Source organism: Ovis aries, chromosome 3 (assembly GCF_016772045.2).
Source record: "Ovis aries strain OAR_USU_Benz2616 breed Rambouillet chromosome 3, ARS-UI_Ramb_v3.0, whole genome shotgun sequence".
NCBI lineage: Eukaryota > Metazoa > Chordata > Mammalia > Artiodactyla > Bovidae > Ovis > Ovis aries.
The window spans coordinates 160,205,456-160,219,929 of NC_056056.1; the positions used below are offsets into that span (position 1 = coordinate 160,205,456).

The 14,474-nt window shown below is 35.1% G+C and overlaps 1 protein-coding gene across 1 annotated transcript; it reads right to left on the reverse strand.

The window, feature by feature from the left end:
- Positions 1-8,767: 8,767 nt before the first annotated feature.
- On the reverse strand, positions 8,768-9,307 carry LOC101114092 (large ribosomal subunit protein uL23-like). Its single transcript, XM_042246982.1, has one exon. It carries the CDS (start codon positions 9,295-9,297, stop codon positions 8,821-8,823), a length of 477 nt encoding a protein of 158 aa, XP_042102916.1. The 5' UTR covers positions 9,298-9,307; the 3' UTR covers positions 8,768-8,820.
- Between the last annotated feature and the right edge of the window lie 5,167 nt (positions 9,308-14,474).

The window sequence follows — 14,474 nt, forward strand, 5'->3', positions numbered from 1 at the left end:
TTTGTGCTAGATTATAGGATATATTAATGGTTCCCAGTTACCTAAATTGCACCTGTAATTTTCATTGGTAAGTGAATTTCTTTTTTTTTTTAATTTTTTTTTTAATTTTTAATTTTTTAAATTTTAATATCTTTAATTCTTACTAGTGTTTGAATTATGTTAAACAGCTAAGATGTTTTATATAAAAAGCATACTACCAAAAAGTAATGCACCTTAAACTGTATGGGCAGAATCACATGGAATTTTCTCAACTTTGATTATATCCAAAGATACTCCAGATATTTGCAGTTTTGTGCATTTTTGGACAGTTTTTAGAGCTTTTTATATGCAGTTTACATACATTATATATATTTTATATATATTGATGTACTATAGATACATAGTATATATACAATATATATTTTATATTTATATATCTTATATACAATATAATCTAGTAATTATAAATGTATAATTACAGGAATTTTAACAATATATATATAGCCATGTAATCTCCATCACCATCATGTTATGGAACACTTTGTAGAATACTTCTATCACCCTAAAAATTTCCTGAGTGTTCCAAAATTTCTCTCTCTGCCATTCCATCTCTTGACAACCAGTGATCTATTTTCTGTCATTATAGTTTTCTTTTTCTAGAATTTCATATAAGTAGAATTTAAAATACACACAATATAATCTTTTCTGTTTGATTTCTTTCATTTGGCATATTGTATTTGAGATTCATCTATATTATTGCATGTATCAAGAGTTCTTTTTTATGACTAATACTTCATTATATGAATATAATACATAACACAATTTTCTATTCATTCACTAGCTGATAAAAATTTGAATGTATTTCCATTTTATGGCTTTTTTGAATAAAGCTTATATAAACAGTCCAGTAAAACTACTGGTTTAAACATATGCTTTCATTTCTCTTGGGTAAATAGTCAGAACTGGATTGCCAAGTCATATAGTAAGTGTATGTTTAACTTTATAATGCACCTAAGTTGTTTCCAAAGTGACTGTATTTTTGTATTTTTACTGGAATATATGAATATTGTAGTTGTTCCATATCTTCACCAGTACTCCCCAAATTTATAAATAAATCCAATATAATAAAAATCTGAAGACATTTTCTTCCCCAACAGCTTTTTTTTTTTTAATTGGAGGATAATTGCTTTATAATGATGTGTTAGTTTTTGCCATCCAACAGTGTGAATCAGCCATTAGGATGCATATGTCCCCTCCCTCTTAAACCTCCATCCCAACCCTCTAGGTTGTCACAGAGCACCAGGTTGAGCCCCTTATGCCCATACAGCAGCTTTCTACTAGCTTGCTATTTTACATATGGTAATATGTATGTCTCAGTTCTACCCTCTCAATTCATCCCCCCTCTCCTTCCCCTGCTGTGTCCACAAGTCTTAAACAGACATTTTTTAAGAATTGAAAACTTATTATAAAATTTATATGAAAATGTAAAGAACTAGAACAGCCAAAACAAACTTGAAAACTTAAGGCTGAGGGGACATAAACTATATGATATAAGAAATATGGAGTTTTAGTAAATAAAACATTTTGGCATTAATATAAAGATAGACTAATAAATCAGAACTGGATAGAAAATAAACAAATAGACCAACGAATGTGCAGTCACCTGAGTTTTAGCAAGTGTTATAAGGCAATTCAATGAAGGAAAGATGAACTTTTTAATTAATGCATCTTGGACTTATAGGTTCTCATAGGCAAAGAAAATGAATCTCAGTCCTGATATCATGCCACATAAAAATCATTACTTACAATGTATTATAGACCTAAATATAAGAGCTAAAACTCCAAAATCTTAAATAAAACAAGAGAAAATCATTAAGGACCTCTACATCATAAATTCAACATCATTGATTATCAGGGAAATGCATATTAAAATCACAAAGAGATACCACACAGTAAATAGAATGGGTAAAAGGAAAGGCTGAAAATACCAAGAGCTGGTGAGGATTTGGAGCAATTGGAAACTCTCATACACTACTGACAGGAATGAAAAATACAACGCCACTTTGGATTAAAAAAAAAAAAACACACAAAACAATAGCTTGGTTGTTTCTTAAATAGTTAAGCCTATACCTGCTCTATGACTCAGCCTTATCACTCATGGAATTTACCCTAGAGAAATAAAAGTAGTCATTCACAATGAGACTTGTCCACAGATTTTCCTAAGGGTTTTATTTGTACTAGTCAAAAACTGTAAGCAACACAGATGTCCAACAACAGGTGAGTGCATAAAAAATTGTGGTATAGTCTGACAATGAGATATTACTCAACAATAAAATAAGACTGAACTTCTGTTACAATTGAAACTTTACTGATCATTCCCCGAATGATCACTCTGTATAAAAGAAGTAAAGCAAAAAAAGGGCCCATTCTAGAAATCTATATGAATAAAATTGTGAAAAAAAAAAAAAAAACCCACTATAGTGACAAAAAAAACAAATTAATGACTACCTGGGGGCGGGGGTGCTGGGGAGGGGTAGCTGCTACTGCTAAGTCGCTTCAGTCGTGTCCGACTCTGTGCAACCCCATAGACGGCAGCCCACTAGGCTTCCCTGTCCCCGGGATTCTCCAGGCCAGAACACTGGAGTGGGTTGCCATTTCCTTCTTCAAAGCATGAAAGTGAAAAGAGAAAGTGAAGTCGCTCAGTCGTTTCTGACTCTTCATGACCCTATGGACTGTAGCCTACCGCTCCTCCCTCCATCCATGGGACTTTCCAGGCAAGAGTACTGGACTGGGTTGCCATTTCCTTTTCCAGGGGAAGGGGAGGGGAGGAGGGACTCCAATAGGTGTTAGGAAACTTTGGGGATAATAGATAAATTCATTATCTTGATATCTGAATTTATCAAAATAACCTTTTAAGTATATGTAGTTTATTGTATGTCAATTATACCTCAATGAGAAATATACAGTTTTTCTTAATGTTTTTAGATAATTTATCTTAACTTCTAGTTATGTGAGAGAGTATATTGTAATGATATGCACTGTTTAAAACTCTGTTAAATTTCATTATTTATTTACTTAAAGCAGCTCAGTTGTGTCTGACTTTTTGCAACTCCATGAACTATACAATCCTTGAAATGCTCCTGACCTGAATACTGGACCCACATTGCACATGAATTCTTTACTAGTTGAGCCACCAGGGAGAGATTCTATAACTTCCTACTAGGGATTTTGCTTTTTGCTTTTGTTTATTTGTTTTGCCTTTTAGGCTTTGTTGTTGTTGTTTTTAATAGGATACAGGTGGTTAGATTAACATCTCCTTTCTGTTATTTATTTTAAATTTTATAATTGGGATTAACTAATTGAGCAATGAATTTTCATGACTGAACTCCTTTGAGTATGTGGACATAAGTTTAAACCCAGTTAGTTAAATACTTAAATGCATTGGTTCTTTCACATGGTCTGCTCATCTATTTGACTTTGTACTTGGACAGAAGTCTTTCAAGGAGCAAATCTGAATCTTCTTGTACATCTAAAATTGGTGAGAACAAGAAGACAGAACACATCACCTCTCTTACCAGAAGGCAGACTATTCATTTGGCATCTTGCCTGGAAAGTTGCGAACTCAATTATATGCACATATGGCCCATAGCAGTAAGCATTCATCTTTGCCAAGACTGATTTCTCTGTGGCATTTCCAAACCATGGCTATGCTATAAACCTTTTCTGTATAATGGATTTTTTTTTTTTTGCTTAATAATTTCATTGTACAATGCTATCTCTACCATAAAAGTAACCATGGAAAATACATCAAATAGAATATTAGCACAAATTCTACAAGTATGCTTTTCCTACTGAGGTGCATTTTATTTAGGAAATCAGGTTTGAAGATATCTAGCCCTAATGAGAGGTAGTGGTAGAATTAATAAATCCCCCAATATTCCCTGAAGCAGCTGCTCTCCTTTGAAATAATGAGCATATGGTTTCATCATATTTTATTGATTTGATACCCTTCAGCTAAAGAAATATTTCAGTGGAATGCAAACAACTTTCACAATTTCTGCATATTTCTCAAGCCCTCTATTTTCTTGGCAAAACAGAAAGCTGATGAGCCTATGAATGAAAAGCTGAAGACAGTATTTAGATTTTTTAACCAAAAATGAGACAAAAGGAAAGATAGGACCCATGAAATATCTTTATTTCTGATATGCCTACTTAAATATTTATTAGATTTTCAAATGAAGCAGGATGACTGAAATAGGTTAATGGTATAAAGAAGCCTTATAGATGCAGGAGTTGTCAGGGTTTGAGCCAATGGTGTGTCAATATATACATTGTGAAGCAGGAAGCAGCCATAACTTTCTAGCAAATTATGACCAGAGCTGATTCAAGTAAATAATATCCAAATTATGTAAGAACTCATGGACAAAATTATGTAAGGCTAATTCATGGGGTCGCAAAGAGTCAGACACAACTGAACTGAACTGAACTGAGCTGAACTGAAGGTTCAATTAGATGGATATGAGTAGTAGTCCATTAGAAAATATACACAAGTTCAGAAGAGACAGAAAGAGGTTACATACAAAATACAAAATGTTCTGATCAGCTCAAGATTGGGTCAGAAGCAGCAGAGTAGAAAAAGATATAGGTCAATGTCCAAGGCCACAGACAGGCACCTAATATCCAAAGAAGATGTACTAAGCTGTTTACGATTGGGAAAAAAAAAAAAAAGAAATCTGTGTTTTAACCCTTACCATTACTCTATCAATGGTCTCCTTTTAGGAGAGCTTATCCTTGTAGAATTTTACAATTTTATAGAATACCCTGTGTTCACAGGTATTTTTTCACACAGGTATTCTTTCAGCGAGAATTTTTCTCATTCTCCTGCTGTTTTCAGATAGACTCTGGCTGGTGAGTTCCAACAATTAGATTATTGACCTAGATTACTGGACCCCATTCTCAGACAAGAGATTTAGTAGAAATTGGGTTGGGCTAAGATCTGCACTTAAATAAGCTCACCCCAGAGCCCTGGACTGAGAATTATTCTTTTCTGGTTTCCTGCTGCATGTGGTCCTTGAGGCTCTGAGTTCTGGAGGGGCCTTTTATGACTCCCATCTTTATTAATTACCAAAAAAGAGCTATTTCCATGCACATTAGGCCATAGGAAGCAAAGAGTATTGCCTTATTTATTTGTTATTCTTATACGTATAACATTAGAGAGAAATAGTAGAAATATGTTTTAATGGAGGACTATAAGAGGCAACTCGGAGAAGGCAATGGCACCCCACTCCAGGACTCTTGCCTGGAAAATCCCATGGATGGAAGAGCTTGGTGGGCTGCAGTCCATGGGGTCGTGAAGAGTCAGACATGACTGAGTGACTTCACTTTCACTTTTCACTTTCATGCACTGGAGAAGGAAGTAGCAACCCACTCCAGTGTTCTTGCCTGGAGAATCCCAGGGACAGGGGAGCCTGGTGGCTGCCGTCTATGGGGTCACAGAGTCGGACAAGACTGAAGCGACTTAGCAGCAGCAGCAGCAGCATAAGAAGCAACTATTGAGTTTAGTGTGTTCTTCAGCCATAGACTTCAGTGAGTCATGGTTAATCAGGTGTCTTTGTTGCAAGACTTTTCTAGGTCTTTTTCTGGCATGCCAAGCTAGCCTGTGAATCTCTGAGAGGAATGATTGCAGGCTAGCATTTTTGAAACAATTTGACCACAGGAGCCCCTTTAGGAAGAGGACTATTGATTTTTTTCCAGAGCTACTATTCAGTAGAATACAGTATGGAAAACATACACATATAGCAACAGCCAAGGAGAGACTGCTCAAGAAAGCGTGCCTGGATATAACTGCTCATTTAGAGCAGAAGCTGGACTCAAGAAGTTGTCAAGTTCAAACAGACCGGAGAATGGCTAGTGAAACCTCAAGTAAGGTTCTGAACCATTGTGTTAGATGCTACCATTTTAGGGAAAGACTAGGTGGTGGTCATGTAAAAATCAGTGGTTGGAATGACCCATCTGAGAAGCAAAGGTCATGACCAGGGTATTTAAGCTACTTAGGAACAGCTACACACATAGGGCTGCATTGCAAATGGAAGAAATCATTAAGAAAAAGAAACCATTCCGGAATAGAAGAACTATAATATAAGCTGGGGCAAAATCCCTAAGCTGTATAGAAGAAATGAATTCCAGAAACAGAAACAGGGTTGAAAAATATGTGTGGCCTGAGTCAATTAATGTCATCAAATGAACATGATAATATTTCATATATCAGACATTGCCGTCTTAGGTAATACATTTTAGTGTACCTTTTATTTGATTTCTTTGAGATCTTTTTGTCCCCACCCTTTTAAGTGAAACACATGTTGACTTTAAAAATTATAGAGCACCATTTATTGAATATTTTTATACTGAAAATACATGTGGCTCACATCATTTCTACATTATCTGTGATAAAATGTTACCAAAAATGATACATTAAAATATTTACAACATGTTAGATAATTTAATAGATGATAGATTATCTAACGTAATTCTCACCAGATACCTTAATAATAAAAAGATAAAAGCAAAGTAGCTTGTCCAAGGACAAGCTTCTGAAAGCTAGGAAAGTGGAAAAGACAGGAATATTCCTTTATGATAATTTCATTTAGCTACTGTTTTCAGTTTCAGGTTTTATTCTATTATTTGAGAATTAGACAGGTGTAACTATCCCACTTAAAATTATATTGTCCCTTATTCTCTTAAAGAGTAATGAGTGACAAAGAAAAACGTTTATCAAAAACAAAATATATAAACAGCTCATGAAACTTTATATCAGAAAAAAAAAATCCCATTAAAAATGGTAGAAGACCTGAATAGACATTTTTCCAAAGAAGACATACATAGGGACGTGACAAGATGTCAACATCACTAGTCAAAGAAATGCAAATAAAAACCAAAATGAGATACTACCTCACCCCTATTAGAATGGCTATCATCAGTGTGACCATAAATGACAAATGCTGGCAAGGTTGTGGAGAAAAAGGAACCCTTGTACACTATTCATGGGAATGTAAATTTACGCAGCCACTATGGAAAACAGGATGGAGGTTCCTCAAAACTTAAAAATAAAAAATATTATATGATCCAGCAATTACACTTCTGGGTATACATCTGAAGAAAATAATAATTTGAAAAGATATATGCATCCCAGTGTTCATAGCAGCATTGTTTACAGTAGTCAAGATATGAAAGCAACCTAAGTGTCCATCAACGGATAACTGGAAAAAGAAGATGCAGTATATATACAATGGACTACTACTCGGTCATAAAATGAAATTTTGCCATTGGCAACAACACGGATGGATTGCAAGGTCAGATGGAGAAAGAAAGATTTTGTATGATATGTGTACTTATGTACATATGTACTTATATGTAAAATCAAAAAAATAAACTAATGACTATTTAAAAAAAGAACAGACTCACAGTTATAGAGTGATTCTACTGTTGATCATCAGTGGTGAGAGGCAAGATGGGGTAGGGGATTAAGTGCAAAATACTATGTACAAAATTAATAGGCTAAAGGATAATTTGTACAGCATAGGGAATGTGGCCAATATTTGTAATAATAATAAATGGAGTATAATGCTTAAAATTGTGAATCATTACACTGCACATCTGAAATTTACATAATATTGTAAATGAATGCTACCTCAATAGAAAAAATTTGTTCTGTTGTTAGCCAATTAAAATTCTCACAATATCTTAATTGCCTTTGTTTATTTCTTGTCACTATACCTCACAAAATTAACTGATTACTAATAATACAGTATACTTACTCCAAGGAGAGACAACCAGTCCATCCTAAAGGAGAATAGTCCTAAGTGTTCATTGGAAGGACTGATGTTGAAGCTGAAACTCTAATACTTTGGCCACCTGATATGAAGAGCTGACTCTTTTGAAAAGACCCTGATGCTGGGAAAGACTGAAAGCAGGAGGAGAAGGGGAGGACAGAGGATGAGATGGTTGAATGGCATCACTGACTCAATGGACATGAGTTTGGGTAGACTTTGGGAGTTGGTGATGGACAGGGAGGCCTGGCATGCTGTGGTCCATGGGGTCCAACAAAGAGTTGGACATGACTGAGCAACTGAACTGAACTGAACTGAATAATACAGTATAAATCAATTATGATACTGGCCTGAAAGATGTTGGGCAATGAACTGTAACAGATATAATAAATCACTCTTCTGTTTTTCCATGTTACAGCGAAACGAAGTCATATACTTCATGCAAGGGCCTTGAATAAAAAATTAATAATTACTGTAAATGAAAGATATGGCCAAAGCTTAGTAAAATTCCCCTATGACATAAAATGTCATTTTCATTTCCTGTATTTCCATAGGTTGTTTAAACAGGTTGTATCCTCTCATTCACAGTTCATGGAAATATTAGGTTTTCTATTAGGTTAGAAAAAAGTTTCTGAATATACCGCATGGTTGTCTGGCATTAACAGATCATCCAGATGATGACCTAGATGTTCTGATCTTAAACACTTTAGATCATTGTCGCCGCAGTTGAGAATAGCTCCAGCTTTCACTGGCTTTTCCATCTGAGAATTCCATGAAGTCAACATTATCTTCCCTGTTTTTCAAATGAGGAAACTGGTAGAAAGAAACTTTCTCAAGTGTCATGATCAAAGCAAGTCACTTTCAAGATTAAACTTTGAACCTAAAGCATCTGAAACACTGGTTTACCAATGATAGAGTAAAGTATAGTGGGTTTCTTATGTTCTAAAAATCCTCACTTCTTTTTTTTTTTTATAGTGAAAACTTTTATATTTGAAATTAGCCAGCTGGACTCAGTTTAGATGATCCCAATTTTGTTGGCAACATCCAAAGCATCGTAGTCAGGAGCCAGTGGAACATATGCCTTCTTCTCTCCATCAGGCCTGATCAGAGTATTGACCTTAGCCACGTCAGTGTCATAGAGCTTCTTCACAGCCTGTTTGATTTGGTGTTTGTTGGCCTTGACATCCACAATGAACACCAGTGTGTTGTTGTCTTCTATTTTCTTCATGGCTGACTCGGTGGTGAGGGGGAATTTGATGATAGCATAGTGGTCAAGTTTGTTTCTCCTAGGGGCGCTCTTCCGAGGATATTTGGGCTGCCTCCTGAGCCGCAGCGTTTTGGGCCGCCGGAAGGTGGGTGACGTCCGGATCTTCTTTTTCTTGTGGCTGTGGACACCTTTCAACACTGCTTTCTTGGCCTTCAAAGCTTTTGCTTTGGCTTCAGCTTTAGGAGGGGCAGGGGCTTCCTTCTTTGCCTTCGGCGCCATCTTCATGAAAAAGCCTCACTTCTTTTTAAAACAAAATATAAATAAGGATCCACACTATTTTTTTTCAAAAAATAAATTTAGCTGGTATTTATGAGTCTACAGATGGCACCAGAAATTACAATAAATAAGCAAATAAATCAGTATCTAAATTAGATAATTTAGGAGCATAAAACAATTTTTCAGAATATTATGAAATGCTAATTGTTTATATTCTACTATACAGATGACTATCACTTTTCTTGTAAGAGCTCCAAATTTTATTTCTTGAAGAATTAAGGTAAAAGTCCACTCACATACTTATTACTTAAGGATAATAAAAGGAAAACAGTCAAAACCAGGGTATAGTAGGTGTGCTGTCTGTACTAATCTGTGATTTACTTTCCTCATTTAACATTAAACCAAATTAATCTCATTTTAAAAGGTGGATTTTAAAATATCTTGGGTTTTCATGACATAATCAGAAAGAAAATCAATAATTATTTACTTAAATATTTCTATACTAATGTGTATAAGATTTTTCACAAATTTCAGTGAAGCAGCTCAAGATTATAAGCAGAGGATAATTTCTCTCAGTGATAGTGTCTGCCTACAATGCAGGAGACCCAGGTTTGATCCTGGGGCCGGGAAGATCCCCTGGAGAAGGAAATGGCAATCCACTCCAATATTCTTGCCTGGATAATCCCATGGACAGAGAAGCCTGGTAGGCTAAAGCCCATGGGGTTGTAAAACATCAGACACAACTGAACACTTCACCTTCAACTTTCAACCTTTTCAACAGGTAAGGGCATTATTTCTGGTTTGTAATGTGATTTGTATAATATTATTTTATAAATGTCACATACACATATACACGCATGTGTGCGTATATGCTGAGTGGTTCAATCATGTCTGACCCTTTTGTGACCTCATGGAGTGTAGCCCATCAGGCTCACTCTGTCTATGACAAGAATGGACAAATTTTTCCAGACAAGAATACCACAGTGGGTTCCCATTTCATATTTGTAACATTATGATACAGGTATTGTACTTAGGCAAGAGATTTCATTTCTACAAACTATTATTCTCACAAATGTGTGGGAAATAAGTAGTAATCTTTTGTGACTTAATGAAAATATTCCTGAAATCATTCATCTTACTTTTCTCTTCATAAATTAATATAAACCATGTTGGCCCTGATAGCATCTAGTTTTATGTGTTTACATATTTAGCAGTTAGTTCACATCCAAAGAGAATATACAGATGAAGCAGTGACAGGGAAATGAAAAAAGTAAAAGCCATTTTGCCATGTTAATACTTGCAAAAGATTGAAAAATTATTCCCTATATTTAAAAAACCAGCTATTTAAAATGTGCACATGATAATGAAGATTAATTGAAATAATAGGTTGAAAGAGAATCAATGGAAAAGCCATTTGTTATCTTCAGTATATCAAAAATCAAATAGCATTTGCAGTATTTTTTTTATTTTTCTTTTTTTTTAATTTTTATTTTTACTTTATTTTACTTTACAATACTGTATTGGTTTTGCCATACATTGACATGAATCTACCACGGGTGTACATGCGTTCCCAAATATGAACCCCCCTCCCACCCATTTGCAGGATTTTGATCACCTCTTGCAGGCAGGACAAATGTTCATCATTGGCTGTGCATCTTATTTTGATTTAAAAGCATTGAAACATGTATAATATCATATAATAAATGAATCGCCAGTCTAGGTTCGATGCGGGATACAGGATGCTTGGGGCTGGTGCATTGGGATGACCCAGAGAGATGGTATGGGGAGGGAGGTGGGAAGGAGGTTCAGGATTGGGAACACGTGTACACCCGTGGTGGATTCATCTTAATGTATGGCAAAACCAATACAGTATTGTAAAAGTAAAATAAAGTAAAATTTTAAAAAAATAAAAGCATTTGTAAAGTAAGTCTAATTGTGAATGAAGTTACAAAGAAAGTGCTTTGTTTATAAGGTATTTTGATATATAATTTCTGAATCTCACTCCAAAGTCTTGTACTCTTCAATACCCAGAACTTAGGCATAACCCAGGATTCTCCACGTGCTTTCCCGCCAAGGGACAATCCCACATGGGAAGATGAAGTCTAAGTTACTTTTTTTGACCCAAATAGTTTCATACGCCAAACACACATGATCTCTGAACACCATTTCTAAAGGAAAGAGTGCTTATGAACATATTTGTAATAATGCATGTGATTTCCAACCTATATTTTAAAATTTCTGGAAGTTATTTGACAGAAAATACAAAGTGGTACCCCAAATGATTGACTCTGTAATCATTTTTTTTTTTTAGTTTTTTATTTTTTAAATTTTAAAATCTTTAATTCTTACATGCATTCCCAAACATGAACCCCCCTCCCACCTCCCTCCCCATAACATCTTTCTGGGTCATCCCCATGCACCAGCCCCAAGCATGTAATCATTTGAAATTCAGAATGTCATTAAGCCAGTAAAGAAATGTCCAGAGAACTAGACTCTTTCCTGCATCCTTCAAATCATATCCTATTAGAAAATGTGATTACAATCAGTAGAGGTAATACAATATTAAAGATCATGTGTTTTGGAATCAGACAGGTTCAAGTTTGGATCCAAGATTCTCATTACTTATAAGGTGGAGACTTTGGACAGATCTAATCTTTCCAAGTCTTCATTTTCTCACTGGGAAAATAAAATTTAGAAAATCCACTTCTGTAGCTTGTTATGTCGATTAGAAATAATACATGGAAAACATCTAGCATATAGGAAAAAATTAACAGATGATATTGTGTATACACAATGAATAAAAGGTCAATATTTGAAGGAAGCCTTTAAGTAATATATGTTTGGGGATTATTCCTGGCTCTAGAAACATGCTTGATTCAACATTTAAAATAGTCTTGCCATATGGTTTATTGTTTTCCCTATTCAAAGTAAAAATGCCAAATGATGCTGTAAACAGGATTAGCAAAAAATAAAATCAAGAGAAATTGGAAGAAGGAAACTTGGCAACCAGGTGCCTTAAAGTTTGAACCACATAGTGAAGAATCTAGAATAATGATGAGACTTCATCTTAAAAAAATAGAATTTGATCAAATTTAGATCTGTCATTATGTCATCGTATTCTCTTCAGTATTATATCAATACCTGTAGTGACAGTAGGAAAAATGCTTATAAGTTTAGAAGAGGAAAGAATACCTTGATTGATACCTAATTATTTTATTAAATTTGACTCAGGCATTTCAATAATAATGGACTCTTTTTATTCCATTCTATAAAGCATCTGTATAATCTTATTTAATCCTCTCAATCAGTTTATGAAGATTCATCAGCTGAGCTAATAAATGTTCATGTAGTTGCTGTAAGCAGGATTCTCTCTTTAAAGTAACTGTAGAGACCGAATCCATCCTGCCCACGTTCCAGTTCTCATCAGTCAACATCTGGATCACAAGCTCTTAACTTCTCCACCCCTCATGTGTTCCCCTTGCTCATGTACCTTTCCAACACAGTAGTTCCTAAACTCCAGTACTTCATTAACTCAACCCAGGCCTCCCAAACCACCCCTCAAATTGTGACCTTTAGAAATGTCTTAACTCCAAGGAGACAATTCCTATATTTCCCTGACTTCTTGACTTAAGTGAAACTAGTTTTTCCCTGACATTCCATTTTCTGTAGAATTTTCTCAAGCTGCTGATGTTCCTATTCCGCAGTAACCTTGGGGCTGAGATGTATGATCTTTGCTCTCCTCTCATCACCAATAACTCTGCCAAAATTTACTTCTCTATCTTCTTAAAGAAAAGGAATTCTCTTTCAGGTGTGTGGTATTCAGCAATAGTACTTCCTTCTCATCACTGTTTTTAGCAACTTTCACATCACCCCCTTTCATTGTTAGCAATTTCATAGCTTGGCTTACAGAATTCCTCTGTATCCCTACATGCCTCATTCCTAAGCTGTTGCCATGGTGACTTAAATGTCACCATGAATGGCTCATTTAACCTAACAGCTTCCCAGTGATTCAAGTCATTCACCTTCAGTGATAGCCATTCCTCTGTTTTAGCTACTCTCCCCATCACGTTGGTTCTTGTCAACATGTATAACAGCTATAAAACTAATAATTAGACATTTCATTCAGAATGCCACCTACCCTCTTTTCCACTTGCCTATTTACTTTGGTTTTTCAACAAAAAGAGATTAACTATTGTGGTGGTTCCTTTGCTCCTTTCCTGTTTTGATTTCATGGAACATCATCACAGTCATGCTCTTGCAAAATGAAACTTCTTTTCCTTAATTTTCAGTTGACCACATCTGCCCAAACTCCTACCATGAATGAACCTGTCTTCTCCTCCCTCAATGCTGGAGTCTCTCCAGGTTTCTTCCCAGACCTTTCTGCCCTCACTCTTCTGCACACTATCTCCCTCACACCAAAAGCAAGCGTTCAATGATCCTTTATATGCAGAGGATTCGAAAATTCATATGTCAGCTCCAGAGAGTATTTCTGATACTTTATCTGTCAAATATATATTAATATTCATAGAAATATATGTATATTTGCATATATAGAATCCATATATATATATATATGGATTCCCTGACTTACTGACTTGCACTCTTTATCCTAACATACTAGGACAGTGTGTACTGTGTTTTCATTTATAATTTATGAAAGGAAACCAAAATGGCATCAGTATTGCTGAGAGATCTCTAAAATGAAGCTAGGAGCTAATGAAGAAGTGTGACATGTGCAAGTCCTCACCAGATCTCAGTCATACTGTCACCCTGATCTCTGAGTACCCAGCCACCCAGACTGAGAGATATATGTCTGTTGTTTAAGTACCAGATTATAATATTTAGTTAGCATGGGCTAACTAAAGCAGTTTTTATCTTCCTTGATTTGAAGACAATTTCTCTGCTTTATAACCAGCTGTTTTCATCAACTGCTTCAGGGTGTGAGTTTGATAATTAAAGGAGATCATATGAATATGTTTCATTGTCCATCTATACTCATCTGATTCACATAACAGAAAATGTTGAAAAGAAGATGTCAACATGGATTTAAAAAATAATCATTTCACAACTGAATGAAAATGCTACCAATTTAAAATTTTCTGTTGGGTGATTTTTTCATTTTCTTTTAAAGTCCTGAACTTAACTAGTAAAAAAATATTTTAGGTGTCATTCTCTTCAATATTTGA